This window comes from Bidens hawaiensis, unplaced genomic scaffold (genome assembly GCF_021521415.1).
Source record: "Bidens hawaiensis isolate Kalapana, Puna unplaced genomic scaffold, B.hawaiensis_p1.1 tig00012650_1, whole genome shotgun sequence".
Classification (NCBI taxonomy): domain Eukaryota; kingdom Viridiplantae; phylum Streptophyta; class Magnoliopsida; order Asterales; family Asteraceae; genus Bidens; species Bidens hawaiensis.
In genome coordinates, this window is record NW_027492047.1 from 325,282 (window position 1) to 349,549 (window position 24,268).

General features: G+C 37.8%; 1 protein-coding gene and 1 pseudogene across 1 annotated transcript; one reads left to right on the top strand and one right to left on the bottom strand.

Moving 5' to 3' along the window:
- Positions 1-3,391: 3,391 nt before the first annotated feature.
- On the top strand, positions 3,392-4,757 carry LOC143541836 (delta(12) fatty acid desaturase DES8.11 pseudogene; annotated as a pseudogene).
- A 103-nt stretch (positions 4,758-4,860) lies between these two features.
- LOC143541837 (PHD finger protein At1g33420-like) lies at positions 4,861-9,134 on the bottom strand. Its single transcript, XM_077034551.1, has 3 exons — positions 8,502-9,134; positions 6,735-6,861; positions 4,861-6,645 (listed from the first exon to the last, which is right to left on the bottom strand). The coding sequence occupies exons 1-3, from the start codon at positions 8,773-8,775 to the stop codon at positions 5,040-5,042; spliced, it is 2,007 nt and encodes a 668-aa protein (XP_076890666.1). The 5' UTR covers positions 8,776-9,134; the 3' UTR covers positions 4,861-5,039.
- Between the last annotated feature and the right edge of the window lie 15,134 nt (positions 9,135-24,268).

Sequence of the window (24,268 nt, forward strand, 5' to 3'; positions counted from 1 at the left end):
GGCAGCCACGTCAACGTTTTTTAACACGTAGGATGGACACGTCAGCTAAAACATAACGGAGTTAGTACTCGGTTAGTCGTGGACTGGTGGCAGACACATGCGTGAAAGTTGGGACCGTTGACAGTTAAAGTGATAGTTGGGACCAGCGCCGGCAAAAATGAAATACTTGGGACCAATAAAAACCAATAGTCCTTTATACAATAACATCCGATGTTAATAAATTCAGAAAAGATATTATATACAATAATTGAATTAACTTTTTACAGTGTTGATAATTGTTTAACAGTTAGATATAAACTAATTCTATTAGGAAACTAGCGTATTTATCTAACTAGAGATTTTAATATATCGTTTTATTTACACTATGTCTATGCATCCAATAAATGTTCTAAGTATATCTCTTTTAACATAACATAATAAAATATTATATTTATTTAATTATTTTATCAAAAACAATTGATAGAACTTAGAAGGGAATTTACGATTACTTTTTTATTAAAACTTTGACTATATTGACTTTTATTTAAAGACCTTAAATCACTTTCGATTAGCCATGGCTAATCTCTAGTTCGATTAATTAGAGTGAAGCGTTCAAAACTTAAATTATTTAAAATGAGGGAGGTTTCGGGTTTAAGTATCACTTGAGAAAATAAAAATAAAATAAGAGGTTCAAGTTAGATTAGTGAGTTTCCTCATATATGATGGATTTCCTCTTACTTGTGGAATGAAAATGATCAGATGGGTTGGTGGCCGCCGGTAATCTGAAATATTCGCCAATTGTATATTATTTATATACATGCATTTATATAATTAAAGTTGTAAATATGCAAAACATAAATTATCTGGCCGGTCTCAAATTTCATAAGGTTGTTCTCGAAATTCCAACTGGGTCGTTGTGCCGTTCTCGAAATCACACAGGGGTCAGGGTCAAAATTATACAGGGGTGCATCAGGATTTAACACACATATAATAGTAAAAAAAAATTTTCACAGGGGTCGGTCGACCCCCTACTCAAAAGGTGGGCACGCCACTGTAATTCATGCACAATATTCCTAACGTCTAGTCTAATATCCAACAAAGTGGTATCAAAGCCAAGACAGTTCAAGTAGCTTTTGGTACAAGATAGATCGAGAAAATAAAATAGACCAAGATCAGAGATCATGTACAAAACAAAATAATAAAGAAACAAGAAAGATCATCATCCATCAATATATTAGTTCGGACAAAGTTTAGAAAAAAAAAATCTTGATTGAAGATCATACAAGTTTTTGGACAACAAAATAAAATTACAAGCAGATAATGAATCACAATCCAAATAGTCGATAATTAGATGGATACAAATTTCAAACATTAGCAAGAACAACGAATAACAACAGAAACATGAAACGAAGGGCATACCTCGGCTTGAAAAAGACGAAGCAGTTAAACTATTCGAATTGTACTTATGCGTGCTAAGAGAAGTTTATAAGAATGTTGTAAGAAATAACTTATGGAATGTGATAGCCACTAAACTAATGTGAAGTATATTAATGTATTAGAATGGCTCAACAAAACCATGAAGATAGAAACCTTGTTGATTGGGTCCACGACTTCAAAGGACTTTGGAAAGCATAGTACACGAAAAGATAAGGTTGAGACTCAAAGAGCATCCCCAACCCATCAACATAAGAAAGCACTCTCTCCAAGATGTATGATGAAGATTCAAAGGTGAATCAGGATCAAGCTTGCAATAATAATGAAGAAACACTAAGTGACCCCGATAGATTAAGGATAATCCTAGGGTTAGGTCCGGCAAAGATGGCTATTCTTCTCAACCTGCAAAACAGATACCGTAAGCTTGTCACTGAGAAGGGGGGGGGGGGGTTCCTCCTTGTGACCACCCTCCGGCGTGAGAATCAGTCTAGGTTGCTCTAAATATAAGTGTATATAGAGAGAAATAGCTAGAGAGAAGATCATCCTACCGTTCCAGGGTGTTGGAGTATTTATAGCCGAAGGTAGGTTTCCAAGCAGGTACGGCCAGCTGAATATAATATTCCTTTTCCACCAACTATGGGCTACGTTCGTGCCATGATGGGAGTTGGTGGGTAGGCAGCGGCTGATAGTGACATTTTGTACTGGAGCGTGCTCCTCCTCGTACTATTGTCAGTGAGCTGTCACCCTGTGATTGGTTCATGGGTTGCTTTTGTCAGATCTTGTCTATTTGTCCATACCTTTGTAGGTATAGTACAAAAGATCTTCTAGAAGCGTACGGACTGGCTCTTTTGGGCGGGAATATTCCCGCCCTACTCATTCCTTCTTCAGGTGACATTACTGAAGTATAAGAGTTAGTGCCTTATACGTGTAGCCTTACTGTTAGTGCGGGTAGCCTTCCTTCTTGGCTTGTACCCGCAGTTGCGGGGACAGGCAGGGTACTGTACCAAGGGAGGCTTTCTTGCGGGGACAGCTGGCTTACTGCGTGTAAGGTCTTCATCTCTCTGAGCATGGTGGGTCCTGCGTATCCAGTTGGTCTTTGCGTAGACGTACCTTTTCAAGGTGAGTCTTGTGGGTCAAACTGGGCTTTGCGGGGACCTACTCTTCAAATAAGAAATACAAGTCTAGCTTAAGGGGTTGTGCTAGAATTACATAATCCAGACATATATAAATATATAATTATAAGTATCTACCTGTATACTATTAAAACAAAACAATGTTTTCACATCTCATTTAATTAAAGTAGCCAACTAGAATGCCAATTAATATTATTAGCATTTATAGAATTACTAACAAAGTTACAAACGTAGTTTTAAATGTTGTATTAAATAAGGTTTTCATATATTTATGAATTATAAAAGTTTATTGAAGAAAATGTCAGACCCGCGGGTGGCTTTATAGTCTCGTGGGTGACTCAGCCTCCATCCTTTGACGGTTGCTCGTCATTCCTACATGCGGAAGGTTTATGCGGTTTGCGGGTGTTTCCCCAAGGTGACCCGTAGGTATTATCATTTGGGTTGTCGGGTCGTTTCCTTACCCTATCTCTATATTTATTTATTATTATTTGTATCTAAGGTATGTTATTACGTATATTATTGAATTTAACTTTTTTGTTATATTTTTTAACCACTCGTGTAATACATGTGCTATATCATAGTTATTATTATTATTATTATTATTATTATTATTATTTAATTCTTGGATGCCCTTTTATTTAGTACAATTACTAAATAGTCGAATTAAATATAAATATATTAATACAACATGGACACATCCTTACATTTTGCCTATCAAATTTGACTCAAATGCATTAAGGGAACCCACAACGACGTTGATCTTCCAAGAATATTTGCATATTAAGACAGAAACTAAGTAGTTACATAACGCAATAATATGTAAATATGCAATACTAATTGATAGAACCCAAAAAATCTCATCTTAACTAGCCGTCGGCTTTGACTACCCTAAGTACTATAAATAACAATCAAGTGATATCCCAGAAAAAGCAAACACAGCATATTGCAGTACTCAATATTTGAAGGCAATCAGATTCAAAAAATATGGGAGCAGGTGGTCGGATGTCGGATTCATCTGATCAGGTGAAAGATGTGCTGAAACGTGTCCCAGTTGATCCACCATTTTCGTTGAGTGATCTTAAGAAAGCAATCCCAGCCCATTGCTTCGAGCGATCGGTCATCCGCTCATCATACTATGTTGTTCACGATCTTATTATTACCTACGTCTTTTACTTCCTTGCAAACACTTACATTCCCCTTCTCCCTACTCCTTTAGCTTACCTAGCATGGCCCGTTTATTGGTTTTGCCAAGCTAGCATCCTGACTGGCTTGTGGGTGATTGGTCATGAATGTGGTCACCACGCCTTTAGCGAATACCAGCGGGTTGATGACGGCGTTGGATTTATCCTTCATTCTACTCTCTTTACCCCTTATTTCTCGTGGAAGTACAGCCATCGAAGTCACCATGCCAACACAAACTCACTTGATAATGATGAAGTTTACATCCCTAAACGTAAGTCCAAAGTCATGATTTATTCAAAAGTTCTTAACAACCCACCAGGTCGAGTGTTCACTTTGGTATTTAGGTTGACCCTAGGGTTTCCTTTGTATCTCTTAACTAATATTTCTGGTAAGAAATACCCAAGGTTTGCCAACCACTTTGATCCATTAAGCCCCATTTTCACAAAGCGTGAAAGAATTCAGGTTCTACTATCGGATCTTGGTATTCTTGCAGTTCTTTACGCTGTTTGGCAGCTTGCAACAGCGAAAGGGTTCACTTGGGTCATGTGCATGTATCTAGTTCCTGTGGTAGGCGTACATGCTTTCTTCGTTTTGATCACCTATTTGCACCACACCCATCTCTCCTTGCCACATTATGACTCCACCGAATGGAATTGGATTAAAGGAGCATTATCCACAGTTGATAGAGATTTTGGATTTCTAAATAGGGTATTCCATGACGTTACTCATACTCATGTATTGCATCATCTCATCTCATATATTCCACACTATCATGCAAAGGAAGCAAGGGACGCAATCAAACCGGTTTTGGGTGACTACTATAAGATCGATAAGACTCCAATCTTTAAAGCAATGTGGAGAGAGGCTAAGGAATGCATGTACATCGAGCCGGATGTCGATAGCAAACACAGTGGTGTATACTGGTATCATAAGTTGTGATTACCAACACATGTCAATTTAATTTTATTCTTATGTTGTTATCCTTTATTTATCTGGAATTAGTAAGTTATCATGGAATGAAGTTTCCAAGTTATAGTTTGATGGATAAAAGTTTAATATTCTATTTATTCATTTTTCCTCGTTTGTTTTGGTTTGTGTCTAATACTCAAATAAGATATCAATATGTTCAACTTTAATATTTATATTATTATTAATAACTATACTTCATGTTCTCTCATTTACAATCCAATTCCACATCAAACCTAGACTAAAAATCCAACAAAACATACTACTTTAGAAATTAAACCCCATACACCAAAATAACATAAAACCCAAAAAACCTAACATTAAGACACCAAACAATGTACAAAATCAGCCACTTGAATCCTTAACCGGATCCACCAGATCACCATCAACACCACCATCGCCACCGCCACACGTACAACAAACGAACCGTGCAGGCACCACGTCACAATCTAGAATACCCGCACACCGAGTATGTTGCCATACACCACATACATCACATGCCAACATCCTCTCACCATCATCATCTTTCGCCCCGCAACTACAATCTAAAGTCCACATTTCCTCGCCTCGTTCCATTCTAAACCGACCCAACCCGCTCTTCCCTAAACACTTCCCGACCACATTGACCACATTGTTTGACCCGACCAAAACCTTGATTTGTGTAGACTCATCTACACCTCTATGTCCAACAACCTCTTCGGCTTGAAACCGTCTTAAAACCAAATAAACTTCTTGAAACACTTTCGATGCTTCAACTTTAACATCATAAACTGTCGCATTAGCAGGAACGATTATATGCTCGGCTGGCGGGTTTATAACATGTTCTTCAGTTTGCTCATCAAGTTCGGGTTTACAACACAATATTAACGAACCCGGGTTCGCTTCCAAAAACGACCTTTCAGGATGGTAATTCTTCACGAACTGCTTGCAATCGAGAATCATCGTTGCTGAATTTACCATTTTGTCCCTCTTAGTGAAATGCACATCATTTACCATAAACTGTGGATGAAGTAAAGCTTCATATAAGTATTTTAAATCTCTCATTAGCGTATCTTCAGACGGGCAACTTGTAACCGAGCCTATATTACTGGCATTGCTTGAATCATGCTCAAGTCGGTACTCTATAACACCCGACCCTGGATTGGACCGGGTGTTAACCACCATACCATCACTCGCTCGTTTCCCTTTAAGTTCTTTAAGACAATAATCCAAAAGGTCGGGGCGGACCACTTTACAGACCGCCCCACGTAACGACCCCCAACTAACCCAACCCGACCCACTAACCGCTTTCAACACTTTAAACATTGCCTCCTCAACATGAACAATGTCATCAATATCCCAAACACAAAACACCCTCGAATCACTCAATCTTACCCTTTTGGTGGTCCGAAAATCACCACCCATTGTCCGGTTTTTGTTGGCATCATGTAATAATCTAGTTAAGAAACGAAAAAGGTCTCTACTTGTCACAAGTTTTTGACTCGAAAGCGATTGGTAAAACGAAACCAAGTCGTTTAAATGTGTTATCGGTTTATGCCCTTGAACCGATAACACAGATAAAGGCATATTCGCTAACGTTACAATAGCGTTATTATACGCTTCATAGCTAATACCATAACTTCCACAACCAAACTCATAACCCCAATCACCATACCACGGGTGACCTTTAATTACCGAGTGAAGTAAACGAAACTCTAGACCATGTTTCTTCGACACATCCATAACACTCACTTGTCTAACACCAAGAGCTCTACAAAGACGGTCCCAGAAGTCCATAATATGACTCCCGGACAAGAACCACGAGCCGCCTTCTCGGCCATTCACTCGGAGAATATGACCATAACCATTCATATGAACCACACCATGTAACAAATGGTTGGTGTGATCCAACTGGTTGAATAACCAATCCTCAATGTCTTCTGTTGTCATGACATGGTTACATGACTTGCACCTACAAATGTTTATAACTTTTAACACCACTTATATGTTATATATAATATCATTTTAAAGGCTTTAACTTCGTGTTTTTTTGTATCATACCTTGAATCAGATAAATGGACCAAAGCACCACAACCAGTGCATGGCTTGTTGTAGCCACTAATTGAAGTCCCATCACTCTTTATTATGAAATGGTACCTCTTTCCACATACTGGGTTCCCACTCCATCCTTCCCATATGAATTATGAAGCATATGAATTAATTATAAATTGCAAATTAAATGTGTATATTATATTAGAAGAAAAAACATCAATACTAGCTCAAATAAACAACATATAGATGAATGTCAAATAGGTTTAACGCCTTCAATATTTTGTAAATCATGTCAGATATGATATTATTAGAGTAAACATGTAATTCTACCGGCATATTGCAACGGAGACTCAGTCAGTATTGGTTCCGTTCATTACGGAAAAAGTTTTGTGGTCAAAGTTTAAAATCTAAAGTTTTGTGATAAAACTTGAAAATCTAAAAGTTTTTTTTATTGTAAAAGTGTAAAAGTTTTGTGGCCAAAATTGGAAGGCTAAAAGTTTTGTGCCCAAAGTTTATGTTACCAAACTTGAAGGGCCAACAGGTAGATGCGTGAAAGTTTGGTGACAAAAGTTTAAAGAAAAAACCAAAGTTGAGGGGTCAACATGTTATATTATGAAACTTTGATGGCCAAAGTCCAGAATACAACCTTACAACATGTAAAGTCCTTTATGTTGATGTTTAGTGACAAACTTGGTCTTAAGCACTAACAAAGTTAGTAACCATCGTTAGATAGAATCACATGCATGTCATGCTAGGGTACGAGGGTAATTCTACCAACCCCACTGTTTTCCCCGGTTTAGAAAGTACCTCACGTCACCTGTCATGCTGGATCGTCGTATGGTATGGTATTCTAATTTTTTGCATTATCCATGTTTGAACCCACGAACATCATAAAATCCATAACCTTTCATTCTAATGATTGACACTCGAATGGCAAGGTTACGTATTAGACTTGACATATGTGTCAATTATCAGAATGAAAGATTATGGATTGTTCCATGTTCTTGTTTTCGAGTATGAGAATGCAAAACCAAACACCAGACAACGACAACAATCAAAGATCGAGTATGGCATGCAACTTAAGGTATTTACTAAACTAAGGAAACTGGTGAGTCGGTAAAACTACCCGAGTACCATCAGACGACACACATGTTCTTCCATTTAACGATAATTACTTAACTCTTTTACTTCTAAAGGACCAAACTTGTTAATAAATTTACCACAAAGGATTTATAATATAATTAATAAATATACAGGACCTAGCATGAAAAACACTATAAAGGTTAAGGACCTTTTCAGTAATTTACTCCAGATATTATGAATACATGACGCAATAAATAACCACTTATAATATTAAAAAATAAAACTTTAGTGAAAGTGATTGACAGACACGTAGCATGTAAAACTATTATTTTATTAATTGGGGTCTAATTTCGTAAGGTCATAAGTTAGGACAGGGTCCTAAGTTAGAATCGAACAAATTATTAATTTTATCGAGGTTATTAATATATCGAGTATTAAATTATAAAGGTTCTATTGTATATTACTTGAAATAAAAATAAAATCATCAAAATCAAGCGTGACCTCAGACAAGACTAACACAGTTTGGTCTAAATTATTATTATTATTTTTATTATATTATGACTAATTAATGCTTATTAAATAATTACCTAACTTTCCATCAAACCAACCGTCAATTAAATTTCTTAAGTAATTTTCCAAAAAAAAAAAAAAAAAAAAATACCGAGTCAACCCGGTCGAGTTGAGTTAACTCACCAACAACTCGGCACTGATCGCAATACACCGATCTAGATCTCACCACATCTTCCTCCACCACATCTAAACACACATCACCATCAAACACCACCTGCCACGTCAGCAAATGCGGCACCAACGACTCCGGAGGCGGCGGCAATGCATGCCGGAGCAAAAACCCACGCATGGTTTGCCTGAACGGTCTCGTTGCTGGAGTTTCGCCGACCGGAAAAGTCAAAAAGTCAGCGGTTACTCTACGCTTCATCTTTTTTAACGGACGACCGTTAACTACCATTATTATTATTTTTTTTAACGGAAATTGTGACAAGGGTTTTATTTAATGGAGTGGAGTTGGTTTAGGATGAAAGTGAGGGTCAATCACTAATTTTTTTTAGTAACTTTTGAGGATTTATTGGTTGATGTAATTTAAAAGTTTAATAATGGAACTTGTGTTTTGCGATGGAAGCGTATAAGGTGCCGGTGAGGATGTAATTTAAGAAGGTGGATCGGTGGATTTATATTGCGGAAATAAGAAAGCTACGCGGTTAGTGAGACGTGTATAAGTTGAAAGTAAATTTAATGATCATAAATAAGTAAACGTAAAATGATTAAATAAATAAAGAAGTTAAAAGCGTGACATGTTTAAAGAAAACAATTATTATTAAAATTAAGGGGTGATATATTTATTAAGGTTTTGAGTTAAAAATGTAAAATGGTGAAAAATAGTGAATAAATACACTATTCAAGTTGCTATATATAGAATATAATTTTTTGTTTATTTTTCTATACTTCTAATTATTGGTAATATTATATTTTGTAGAGTATTGAAAAAATAAATAAATAAGAGAGAGAGAGAGAGAGATTTAACAAAATAGCAAATATAAGTCTTTAGTTACATGTTTGAAGTCTTAAATGTGAAAGTTTTATGTTTTAGTCATTTAGTTTTCATTTATAACCCCCAACATGCTATTATAATTACAAAGACCACTTTTTAAATAAAAAGTTGAACTAAAAAGCCTATAAAATCATGTGTAGTCATAATGTCATACGTATTTTAAGTCATGTAATTACTTTTCTCATAACTCTACACCAATCATTAGTCAATCATTTTTTTTACATTTCTAATTTTTTAATTAAAACTAAACAAAGAATATTTCATTAAATAAATAAACATTACATTAAAATAAAAAAACCTCCTCGACTCCCTCTTCCTCATCTTCGTCTTCATTAGCATTGTCGTCGTTGTCATCGACTTCGTCTTCATTAGCACCGTCGCCGTCGTCTCCATCTTCATCATCAAACTCGTCTTCGTCTTCATCGTTGTCCTCGTATTCATTTTCACCCGGAAGACGCTGAAACATCCAAGAATGTTAGACCAAATCCTCCATAAGAGCGTTACGTATTTCTTTTGAACGCACAAAATACGTTCTTTATAGTCTGCACCAAAGTTGCTGGAGTTGGTGGTGGATCATTGTCCGGTATATAGGTTGGAACATATTGCTCTCCCCTCATCTTCGATGATCATGTTATGCATTATGATACATGTATACATAGCTTTTCATTCTTTCCAACGACCATAGATGACATAGATTTTTAACAAAATGTCAACACTATTGAAGAACCCCAAAACACCTCTCTATGTCCTTTTGCGAAGACTCTTGCACTTTCTTAAAATAATCTCTTATTTCATTCATCGAGTCTCTTAACGTTTTCAAGATAATCAAGTACTCTGAATATATCTTATCACCGGAATAGTAAATGTGTGCGTAGTAGTTATCGTTAGCCCAAAACGAAGCAATGTGAATGGTATTGGAGATGTAACCCTCCATCCTAGGTGACTGTTCCAAGATGTTTATCTCATTGTTGGAACTGGCGACACCAAAGAACACTGACCAAATCCAAAGGTCGTATGAAGCAAAAACTTGAAGGCCAATTGTTAGTCATTTTTGGTCACCTCATGTGTATTGACCTAGCCATACGGTTGGACAGTTTGCCCATTCACAGTGCATACAATCTATACTCCCGATCATGCCGGGGAAACCATGCACCTTGCATGCGCCTCGTAAATCCATTGTAGATCGTTACAATAGTGCGTTCTTAGATAATGTGGAGCATATATCTTTATTATTCCAATATAAAATAATGAACTAAAATCAATTTAAAAAAAACTACAACTGGTATATTTTTTAAAATTTAAATATACCATAGCAGAAATACTTCATGGTGTCTTTGGTTGTTTTATCGGCCAACTTTAAATACTCGTCATTAATGTTGGTTGTGTTTCCATAGGTGAGCTCGCGTATGGACGAAGTAGCCTTTTGGATTGCGGTGAATCCTAGCAGTGACGGAACCAGAACGCTTTAACTGGGGGTCGTAACAAACCTTTCTAACATTCGCTAGAGTGTCAGTATTAAACTTATTCTCGATCAAACTAATTTATTGTTACCGTTATTGCTATTAAACTAATCTAATGGCCTAAAAAGATGTCCCCGCATTACATAATTATTTAGTTATATTAAAAAAGAATGATAAATTTAAGATGAAAATCATATGAAGTGGAAATCTTAAAAAAAGTTAAATGTTAACTAATAAAAAGATTAAAGAGAAACTAAAGTTAGAGTAAGAGACAACTAAATAAGAAAAATGAAATATATGTCAAATGAAAAAGTCAAAAGAAAGAAAAAGAAATAGAGTTGTCAGGCTAACTCTTAGACTCTACCTTGAACATGTATAATTAAATATTAATTTTTATTTATTTATTAACCAAAAGGCAAAAACTATTCCTTCTTTCTTCTTCCATTTCATCTCTTTGCTCCCTACTTACCAGTTACCATCGCCGGCCGGAGCTTTTGAAAATGCTATTTTTATTCTTTTTTCTTCAAATTAACTGCTCAATATGATGCATTTTGAAGGGTCAAACCATACGAATGTTTTCCCGTTGGATATACAAGCTAACATAAAGCTTGGCCACCGGAGGGTCAACGGATCCTCTTGACCCTCCTGTGGTTCCTTCTCTGAATCCTAGTGTCCCTCGACCGTCTAGATTTTGCTTAAAGTAATCAAACTCGCGCTCCAAATCTTTGGCAATGCGCAAAAATAAACGTTAGACATCCGATATCGACGTCTAAAAATCTTCGGGTTATTGTATCTCGGCGACTCATCGAAGCAATCTGCCATCAAAACAACGTCCGCGAAAGGTGTACTTCCCAGCCATGAGAGGCTGCTAAGGCGTTTTGTACAGAGCGTTCGTGGACGGTGTACTTCCCAGCCATCAAATGAGCGTCCGCGGACCGTGTACTTCCCCCATATAATCTGCCAAGTGAATGATACGTGGACTCAGATGGAAAATGAAACTGTTGATTACACATAAGAATACATCGTTATGGGCACTGAAAACGGAGAGTGGTCAGGAATTTGGGTTGTCAACACATGCTATCATCAACATATGTCGGGTAATCTTTATCAGTTTAAGAATATTATACAATCGTCTGGGATAGAAACCTGGATATATAGGAGAAAATACTATTGCTTTCATTAGGGGTATTGGCCAAATACACTTAGATATTGATGGAAATAAGATAAAGATTGATAGTGTATATTACTCACCTAATCCAGAGAAGAATGTTTGCAACAACTAAGTTTACAAGGAATTGTTGTTAAAACCGAAGGAAACAAATGCACACTTAGTAATATGTTTGAAGAATCGCATGGTTTTACTTCAAGCAATACAAATTTGTTAAGAAATATGAAAAATCCATCATTTCATGATCATTATGAACAAGAGCATCTTAACTCTTATTTTAAACTCATGAAATTTAGTCAAGATTAGACCCGGTTTCACAAATAAACAACTTGATAAATGCTCTTAAATTTAATTCCTTTGAAGATGGTGTTCCAAAGAAGATTGGTCCCACTGTGAAGTATTTAAAGATAAATTCTTGCAAATGGTTGATTGGTTTTTACATTTTTAACTGATGATACCAAATAGTCCAATCCCTCCAATATTTAAGACGAATAAAAGAATAGAATTGTCCGATCTCTACATGATGGTCAAGAAAGATGATATAAATGGGTCAAAGAATTTAAACCTTGACTATGAAGATTGTGATTTGATTCGGACTCTCTGCTCAATATCTTGATGTATCGGAATGGAATTATCAAAGTGTTAAAAGACTAGAAGATGGAAGAATTTGCCTCAAACAACATGTCAACTCAAGAAATAGAAGACAAAGAATCTATAGGAATTAATGAAGAAGGATATGCAAGGATATGCACTCTATCAGGTAGAAAACTGGAATGCAGCAAAGAAGCTGATCAAGCGAAAGAAATTTGATTTTGCAAAAGCCGCAACAGCAGTGAGGAAGCCCATTCAAGTCTACCCAAGAACCCTCTTAAACTTAATAATGTTTAAGGGGGGCATATTAGATAATTATAAACATTATTTAAGTTTGTATTTTGTATTATTATTATTGTGACATATTTGTAAGTGTAATTTATTAGGATAAGACTTAGGGTTATTTGAGAATGCTTTTGATAAATAGATAAACCGTTTCAACGGTTTTCTTGTTTAACCGCCGCATCTCTTCACAACCCTAGTCTATATAAACAGCTTCTGTACATATGTACTTTACCGAGATCAATCGAAATATTGTTTGATCCACCCTTATTGTTTCATCTTATTTTGATTCATCATATACTTGTGTTCTTGTGGTATCTAGTTACAAATAGTTGATGCAACCAAGTTAGGGTTCAACAAGAGTCAAATCGAGGGTTTGAGAGTTGTAATAAGTTTTTTTAGTTATATTTTCTTATTAATAAACGAGAGTTATTCGTTTACTTCGTGTTTGATTATCGATCCGGGACTTGACATTTAGATCGTTTGATCGCAACGACTTTGGTTGGATTGATCATCCTTGAGGTAACCCTTGAACACCTCACTGAATCCACCACATACAACGGCAGGTTCATTGAAGGCATGAATTGCCAAACATATCTCATCAAGGGGAAAACTTTTTAAGAGTTTATAAATGAAATATATATTTGGTTATTAAGAGGTTTATAGATATTAACATTTCTCATAATTTCCTATCTGTTTGAACCTTGACTCACTATATATTTGAGCCTGCAACTAACTAGCTATATAGCCATTTAATATTTTATAAATGTTTTGATAAACTTTGTGTTAGTATGTACATATAAATCATAATAATTACATTTAAATAACAGATATCAGATTAAGTACACGAGAATAAATAACCATGTCATTAATCACACAACGATGCCTGATGCCAGATTAATATAAAAAATAATACATGCCAAACTTGAGCAACACTCGAATACGTAGGGCGGTTCGGTTATAATCTCATGGGGTGGCTTGGAGGAGATCAAGATGATAATTAATTTAATTATTATCATTATCTATTTATTTGAATTTTATCAGTTTGTTTTAATAATTTAAGTTTTATTGAGTCATGATTTAGAACTTATATTTGTTAGTAGTTGTAACAAAATATAACTAGTTGTAATAGAATACAACTGGTGTAGTTGTTTCGTAGGGACCAAGTAAAGGGTTGGCTATATAACCCAGGTCATATTTCAAAGTTATTTGTACGTCTTGAGTTTTTTGTTTTATAATAAGAAAGAGTCGCTTGTCAAGCATACTGTAAGCGTGCATATGTGTGTTCCCAACCCTTGATATTCACTTGTAAAGTTAACAAGTGGTATCAGAGCCACGTTAAAGGCTCGGAGAAGAATCCGTTCAACATCTAGAAGGTGCGATTGAAGCAGTAGCAGGTTAGAGGAAGGCTACGGTTCGATTGCAAGAAGATACTATGGCAGATCTTCAGGTTACCGGTGGGATAAGGAAGCTTAATCAGACGAACTACAACACATGGTCTACTTGTATGATGTCGTATCTACAAGGACAAGATCTATGGGAAGTTGTTAATGGTTCGGATACCGTCCTACCTAGAAACGATGTGAACGGGGCAATCGGAAAGTGGAGAATCAAGGAGGGTAAGGCGTTTTACGTTCTCAAGACTACGATTGAAGAGGAGTTGTTAGAACACATACGTGACCTTCAAACACCTAAACAGGCATGGGATGCCTTGGTAGCCTTGTTTTCCAAGAAGAATGATGCAAAATTGCAACTTCTTGAGAATGAATTGTTGTCCGTAAGCCAAAAAGAATTGACGGTACCGCAATATTTTCATAGGGTGAAGACCTTGTGTAGAGAAATCGGGGAGTTGGATACGGAGGCAAGAATCGGGGAACCAAGAATGAAGCGAATCATCATACATGGGTTAAAACTCGAGTATAGAACGTTTGTTGCTGCCATACAAGGATGGCCGACTCAACCATCATTGGTTGAATTTGAAAACTTGCTAGCCGGGCAGGAATCGTTAGCCAAACAAATGTCGGAGACCACACTTGCTGGCCCATCGAAAACTGAAGATACTGCCTTGTATGCAGATCGAGGTAAAAACAAATCCCGGTCAAATAAATGGGCATATCAAAAGAACTATAATGATCGATCAAAGAAGCAAGAATGGCGAAAACCTATCTAGGAACAAGATAAGGAACAAAGTGAACCGAGCAACAACAAAAGAAACAAGAAGCCATGGAAGAATTTTCCGTTCAACTGTCACAAGTGTGGGCGTCGTGGCCATTTGGCAAAATATTGTAGGGCACCATCCACTGAAGAAGGAAACGCTGCTGAAACTCAACCCGAAGCAGTATGGGACGTTGAGGCCTATTGTGCCACTGTTGAACCGGTGCTTAACCTAAACGCCACAACCGAAGAACAAAACAAAGAAAAATTCGAGTGGATAGTCGACTCAGGATGCTCGAATCACATGACAAGAGAGAAGGATCGTTTGAAGAATCCGGTAAGATATGAAGGGAATCAGGTGGTGGTAATCGCCGACAATTCTCGACATGGCATCCACCATGTAGGTGATATACGTTTTCGTCCGGACAGCAGCCAGAAACTCGTGTTAAAGAATGTGTTTCATGTACCGGGAATGAAGAAAAACCTACTGTCGGTTCCACAGATTACTGCTTCGGGTAGGTATGTACTTTTCGGTCCGAATGACGTTAAGATATATGATAAATTTGAAACCTCCTCCAAAGCAGTTATACAAGGTAGGAGAGCCGATACTGTTTATGTGTTATCAGCTGAAACCGCATATGTAGAGAAAACCAAAACCAATCAAAATGCAGATTTATGGCATCAAAGATTAAGCCACGTGGGATATGATCGACTCGAAATAATGATGAACAGAAGCCTAGCCGTCGGGTTGCCAAAGTTAAGTATCCATAAAGATGTAGTGTGTGGAGGATGCCAATATGGCAAAGCACACGAACAGCCTTTCGAAAATTCGAATCACAAGTCAACGAAGCCTTTGGAACTCATTCATACAGATGTGTTTGGGCCCGTTAAGCAGACTTCATTCACAGGTATGAAATACATGATAACCTTTATTGATGATTTTTATAGGTATTTGTGGGTATACTTCATGAAAGAGAAATCAGAGGCGTTCACAAAGTTCAAAGAATTCAAGTACGAGTCAGAACGATATGCCAAGTATTCGATTCAATGTTTAGGGTCGGATAATGGAGGAGAATATACGTCTAGAGAATTTAATGACTATCTTAAAGAACACAAGGTTAAGAGTCAAATCACATGTTCAAATACCCCACAACACAATGGGGTTTCAGAACGTAAGAACCGACATCTTACGGAATTGTCGGGTTGTATGATCCATAGCAAAAACGTTCCTGGGCGTTTTTGGGCTGAGGCTATGAAAACGGCGGCATACATTAGTAATCGGCTTCCGCAACAAAACATGCAATATGTGTCACCATATGAACGAATGTTTAATCATAAGCCAAATATTAGCCATCTTCGGGTGTTCGGTTGTGTATGTTATGTGTTCATACCAAGCCACTTGAGACATAAATTAGAGAAGAAGGCGATTAGATGTATATTTGTTGGATATGATAACGAACGAAAAGGTTGGAGATGTTGCGACCCATCTACGGGTAAGTGCTATGTATCGAGGCATGTGATTTTCGATGAAACTTCATCTTGGTGGTCGATAAATAGAGAGTCATTGCCTGATTCAAATGAATTAAAAGATGAATTTGAGTCCTATGCTACATTAAGGTTTGATGGCATAGATACTGTAGTAGAAGCCGAAGAACCAGAGGAACCGAGTACTTCGACGCCACATAATAATCCATGGCAAACTGGGGTTAACAACACCTCAGCAACAGAAGCTGATCAAATCAGTAGGTCCAACGAAGAGTGTGAGGTCGGTCAAACCGGGTTCAAAAACCGAATGCAAGATATGCAAACGTGGCTGTAACACAAGCAGGGAAACGAAACCGAACCTGAGACGTTCGAACAGGCAAATAGAAGAGCTGCATGGCAGAATGCAATGAGAGAGGAAATTGAAGCTTTGTTACATAATCAAACATGGGAGCTTGTTCCAAAACCGATTGAGTCGAGACCAATTTCGTGCAAATGGGTGTACAAGATTAAAAGAAAAACTGACGGCTCAATTGATAAATATAAAGCCCGATTGGTCGCGAGGGGTTTTTGGCAACAACTTGGTATAGACTATGAAGAAACTTTCAGTCCTGTAGCTAAACTCACAACTGTTTGGGTAATTTTGGCTATAGCGGCGAGTAAACGATGGAACCTATGGCAAATGGATGTGAGCAATGCTTTCCTTTACGGGAATCTCGATCATGTGATCTATATGGACCAGCCCGAAGGATTCAGAAGTATGGAGCAGCCGGGGTACATGTGTAAATTAAATAAAGCATTGTACGGGTTGAAACAATCACCTTGCGCTTGGTTTGGAAAAATGGGAGAGTTTCTAGAGCATAACGGGTTTACACCGACGACTGCTGATACGAGTTTATTCGTTCGAACAAAAGGAGAGAAAGTAGCGGTTGTTTTGGTGTATGTCGATGATTTAATTATTACAGAAGATATGCTAGAAGAAATTAAACAACTTAAAGAAAATTTATGTACTAGATTCAAGATGAAAGATCTTGGAAAATTAAAACATATTCTTGGGTTGGAGTTGGAATATCAACCTGATGGGCTTTGTTTGCATCAGTACAGGTACACCATTGATTTACTAAGTAAATTTGGGTTGGAATGTTGTAAGCCAGCAATGAATCCAGTGGAGCCTAGTGACCAGTTTCGAGCAACCGAGGGTAAGGAATTACATGATTCTACTACGTATCGAAAACTGGTTGGAAGTTTGATTTATCTAACTTTAACCCGACCCGATATTTCGTATGCGGTTGGCGTTCTAAGCCGGTTCATGCAAGATCCAAGAAAACCGCACCTAGAGGCGGTTAGACGAGTACTACGATACGTGAAAGCAACACCTAAGCACGGAATACAATTTAAGAGGGAGTCTCGGATGGAATTAGTTGGCTACTGTGATGCGGGTTACGCTCGAGACCGAGACACCCGATGGTCGACTACAGGTTATGTGTTTATGATAGGATCAGGTGCCGTGTCGTGGTGTAGTAAAAGGCAACCTACCGTGTCATTATCGACTACCGAAGCGGAGTACCGAGAAGCCGCAATGACAGCTCAGGAGTGTATGTGGTTAAAGGAATTGATGCTAAATCTGAATCAACAAATTGATTCTAAAGTGGTAATGTTTTGTGATAATATGTCATCTATTGCTTTAGCGGAAAACCTGACGTTTCATGCACGTACAAAGCATATCGAAGTGCATTATCATTTTATAAGGGAGAAAGTATTGAAAGGTGAGATCGATCTGAAGCATGTAGACACGGAGGATCAGGTAGCGGATATGTTTACTAAGCCGTTAACCGGAGTAAAGTTGATTAAATTTTGTGATGGTATTGGAATGAAGAAATCGAGTGTTGAGAGGGAGTGTCAAACTTGAGCAACACTCGAATACGTAGGGCGGTTCGGTTATGATCTCATAGGATGGCTTGGATGAGATCATGATGATAATTAATTTAATTATTATCATTATCTATTTATTTGAATTTTATCAGTTTTTTTAATAATTTAAGTTTTATTGAGTCATGATTTAGAACTTATATTTGTTAGTAGTTGTAATAGAATACAACTGGTGTAGTTGTTTCGTAGGGACCAAGTAAAGGGTTGGATATATAACCCAGGTCATATTTCAAAGTTATTTGTACGTTTTGAGTTTTTTGTTTTATAATAAGAAAGAGTCGCTTGTCAAGCATACTTTAAGCGTGCATCTGTGTGTTCCCAACCCTTGATATTCACTTGTAAAGTTAACAATACATACACTAGCTAATCAAAGAAAACAAAACCTCAAGATGCCTACACATCAAGTTACCATCATTTGAAACATGATTAAGAACATGCTTGACTAAAAACCTTTAATGTCTTAGGTGATTTTGTTCATCAGGTTGGTCGTCATTGGCGCCAGGTGGACGCCATTTGGGTGAAGGGTAATGTGGGTAACGACTACGAAGAGCGTATGGTCTCCTCGTATGCGGTTTTGGTCTGGGCGGAAGAGTTGTAGGTGGTTGCTTCTCAACTGTTGGTGGCGGCAAAACGATGGAATTTTGTGGTGGTTGAACCTCCCTTTGTGGTGGCATGTGGACCGGAGTTTGGGGTGGCTGGTTCACTATGGTTTGGGGTGGTTGCTCCTCCGCGGGTGGTGGCACGTCGACGGGATTTGTTGGTGGTTGAACCTCCACAGGTGGTGGCATATGTATGGGGATTACTGGTGGCTGATCTTCAAATAACGGTGGCATATCGTTTGGAGTTTGTGGTGGTTGAGCATTAATTGGTGGAATGCTAATAGGGGTTTGTGGTGGTTGATTGTAATTTGGTGGTGGCATGTCGATGGGAGTTTGCTGTTGATCATGAGTTAGTGGTGGTGGGTTGATTGGAAATTGTGGTGGTTGATTGTCACCTGGTGGTGGTTGGTTGATGGAAGTTTGTGGTGGTTGATCGTTACTTGGTGATGGCGGGTCGATGGAAGTTTGTGGTGATTGATCATCACTTGGTGGTGGAAGGTTAATTTGAGTTTGTGGCAGTTGATTATCACTTGGTGGTGGAAGGTTAATGTGAGTTTGTGGCGGTTGAGCATTATCTGGTGATGACTCGTTAATGGGAGTTTCTGGCAGTTGATCGATATCTGGTGATGGCTCATCAATGAGAGCTTGTGGCGGTTGATCATCACCTAGTAATGGGATGTAAATGGGAGTTTCGAGTGGTTGATCGTCATTTGGTGATGGCTCGTCAATGGGATTTTCTGGTGGTTGATCGTAATCTGGTGATGGCACGTCAATGGGAGTTTCTTGAGGTTGATCATTACCCGATGATGGCTCGTCAAAGAGAGGTTGGGGTGGTTGATCGTCACCTGGTAATGGGATGTAAATAGGAGTTTCGAGTGTTTGATCGTCATATGGTGATGGCTCGTCAATGGGATTTTCTAGTGGTTGATTGTTATCTGGTGATGGCTCGTCAATGAGAGTATCTGGCGGTTGATCATCACCTTGTGATGGCTCGTCAATGGGAGTTTCTGGCGGTTGATCATCACCTTGTGATGGCTCGTCAATCAGAGTGTCCGGTGGTTGATCGTCACCTAGTGATGGCACTTCAATGGGAGATTCTGGTGATGGCTCGACGTCAATGGGAGTTTCTGGTGGTAGATCGTCGCCTACTGATGGCACGTCTATTGGAATTTGCGGTGGTTGATCGTCACTTGGTGATGGCATGTTAGTGGAAGTTTGTGGTGGTTCATCCTCGATAGGAGGATCGTCACTAGGATCCAATAAAGGCGGTTGTTGATCAATGGGCGATGGTTGATCCTCAACAAGTGGTGGCATGTCTATCGGATATTGTGATGATTGGTCATCAGATGGTGGATCATGATCAATAGGATCAAGTGAAGGTGGTGGTGTGTAGATATATGACAATGGTGGTTGGTTGTTGACCGACGGCGCCATATGAATAGGTCTTGTTGGCGGTTGGCTAACCAATGGTGATGTGTAGACATGTGATGGTGGTGGTTGTGAGTTGATAGGCGGTACCATGTTTGTTGATGGTGGACTAACATCAAAATTGGGAGGTGATGTGTAAACTTGCGGTGGTGGTTGAGAGTTGATAGTTGGTGGTGACCTGTACATTGGTGGTGCCATTCGAACAACGTTTGTTGGTGGTGGGGTTATCTCAAAATGTGGTGGTGGTGGTGGTTGCGAGGTGAAAAGTGGCACCATCTGCATTGGTGGTGCCATGCCGAGTCTTGGTGGTGGTGGAGTAACCTCAACGTATGGTGGTGAGTTGATATGTGGTTCCATGTACATTGGTGGAGCCATGCGAAAATGTCTTCTTGGTAACAATCCACGGATTGGATTAGGCGGTGGTAATATTGACACCATAGGAATTATTGGTTGTTTACGTCGAAGGTGCGACGGGTGTGGCTTATTATGATGGATTGGTGTCCAAAATTTTTCCAATGAGGGGGTAGAGGATGATATAGCTACACTAAGAAGTAACAATAGAGAGTGTATGAGAACCATTTCATATGTTTTTGTTGCTAATTTGGTGATGAAACTTGCTTGTAGACATTGCATTTTATAGCATAGACTAGCCTTGAGAAAAGGCTACCTTAATTCAAGCCCATGTGAGACTTATGGTTCGAAACATTTGACCAAAGGTTTAGCCGAAGGTCCACATAAAATGCACTTGTTATGAACATTTATAATAATACCCATGCATAAAACTTCATATATGCGAAGGTATTGGCTAGGTCCCAAAGTAAAGTAATATACAAACTATAATAAATGATGAGTAAGTTTGATTATATAAGTATTGACATATGAAATAACAAGTGTACATAATTCAAGGGCGGATTTAGGAGACTTGAAGGGTAGCCCAGGTTACCTCTCAACTTCATCGGCTAAGTACAAATATTTAAGTTTTTTTAGCATTCTTAGGACAAAATATGTATACTATGTTTAGTAGTTTAATAACATTATCTGAAAGTGTTAGATTCCTAGAACTTCATCCATGTGCTTTCCACATTTTTTTTACCAGTAGTTCCATAAATTTTTATTGGATTGCCCTTAAACTTCTCTTCTAGATCCGCCACTGGTGCTTATTATATTTATATGGACGTATAGAGCGCATGATCAACATACTATACTCTATACAGACGTATACCGGTAACTTAAGTGGTGTACATTTTAAAAATTAATAAAATAAATAAATCAAAAATACAAATTAAGACTTGGAAAAATAGATGGAAGGAATTGATCTTTGCATGTAATGTTGAAAAGAAGGATATTGGTAAAATTTTGGTTGAAAACATATATACCATGAATGAGTGTCGAGATATTAGGAATGGACCAAAGATAAGCTCTACCCACTTCTTAAACCCCGAACAATTGGACCGTCGAAATTCTTGGACCAACAACCGCTGTTTGGAAGGCAATAATCATTGGATTTATTTGTAACAACATGAAATTCATGTCTTTTATACTTACTCTTCAAATCTTAAAAAGCCTGTGCAGAAACTTGAAGTCTTCGAACAGGTAATTGTTATATTTTATGATCGGATTTATTATTTATACACTAGTTTGTAATAATCGTGTGGAACACTAGTACACTATTTCTTAAATTAATACAATATCATAGTAATTAGTTACTACAAATCGATTACAATAGAGTGGCAGACAAATGGGCAACAAGCTGCGCCGCAACCCCTTTTGAATAGCAAACCAATCCTACTTAAAACTAAGCTTTGGGACCTAGGAGCTGAAGAGGTTTCGTGTACGACACGCTGAACCCTACTCAAAAAATTCACAGCCTCTGGGGCAGAAAATCAAATGTATCAAAAACAAATGGGAGAAAAACATGTTAATTCTCTAAACAAGTTTTCTCGTGTTTAACAACTTTGCCCGATTCAGCCTTCAACGCATCAACCCAGCCTGACCCACAACAAACCCATGGTCCCTGAGTCCAACTAGTACACTGCCATTATCTGAATGATGAAATATTAATGTTAGTTCGCAACCTAGAAGTGTGTATAGACTTTTGAACCACCACCACTTGTTTGGGGACTAGTTTTGGCTCGTTAGGTTAAAAGTCATTTTATGTTACTTGCAATAACAATAATTTTGAAATAATTACATTAAATGGCTTAATAGTAAGATTATTCTGTCCCACATTGGGGATTTACTGTTTTATTCTCTATACTTTTGTGTCTATAAATGGAAAACGATTAAGGAAATGTATATACAAGTTTTTAATTGAATAAAGATTTAGATGGAGATGGGAAAAAGATGTGTATGGGTTTTTTAAAAAGGTGAATAAAAATTTAGAGATAAATATTGTTTTAGTTGAATTGTAGGATGTGAATGAAGAATTCATTTTGAATGCTCCAAGTATTTGAAATGGATTGTTAATGGAGAACTATTTCGGTATGGGACTTTATTTAGGATTGATTCTACTTTTTACGAGTTAGGGATGAGTATGATATTAGCTGATACTTGTCTGGTTATCTAAATCCGATCTCATACGCATTTACACGCATTGATACCGAATAATAGATTGTATCATCATCATTATCGTACTCAGTATATCCCACCAATAGCAAAGCTATGGTAGGGTCTGAGGAGGGTAAGATGTAGACAACCTTACCTCTACCTCATAGGGATAGAGAGGCTGCTTCCGGTGAGACCCCCGGCTTGATAGTAGTTTTGCATCAAGCGTTGGACATACGGCACATAGCACTCAATCATCGGGACACCGCCGATTGGTGCATGTACCCTTGTCTTTCGGCTATCAACGTCACCACATGATGCCTGACTAACCTTCAGCCACTTTTAACGTTATTTTCACGAAATTAGTAAAATAACGTCAAAATTAGTGCAATTTCACTTTTACCCACCCGAGGGTTCACACATATATACATTATGCACGCACCGCAAGCAGGGCGTTTACATCAATAGAGTGTATGATCTTAAAATACTAAGAGCATTTTAGAAAGTTTTAGAACTGTGTTAGAGCAAAAAACTGACCTAGACTTAATTGATGTTCAGACTCATATATATGTTTGACAAACTCATTCTAACCTAAATAAAGAATATCAATTTAAGATGATATGTTTTAACTCGAACAGTCCTGACTCGTTACCGCACCACCCAAGCATCCTTTTTTTATCTTTTATTTTCGTTAAACCATGGTGGTGGTGGTGGTGGGTGCGAATATGGATGGTGGTGGCGCCCCTAAGGTTAAACCATAACACATGGTCTTAGGGATGAGATTGGTACAGTATCCACATCCATACCGAATTTGAATTTATTGGTACAGTAAGGATACGGATACGCTTTTGTACCGCTTTATTTTTTTCAAATCTCGGACCATGTTGGTAGTCGGTACCGTACTAGTAACAAAGAAGCTGAATCGGTCCAGGTACGAGTACATGATGTGCACCAAATTAGCTAAATTGGTACAGGAACTGGTATTACTAATACCCCAATCAAAGCCAAAAGTAAAACCAATAAAGATACTTCATAAATCGTCATACGTTCAATGATGATACGGTTGCATGATTTGTTTTAGATGTAATACCTATAATCTCAATAAAATATGTTCATAATACCGTACTCATACAAAAAATTATCAATAATATTGACTACCGATGCCCGCACCAGATAAGTTAAATCGGTACGAAAACATATACAAGTACATGTATAGGTATAAATGAGGATTGGACTTCATAGTACATAGGAGGTCC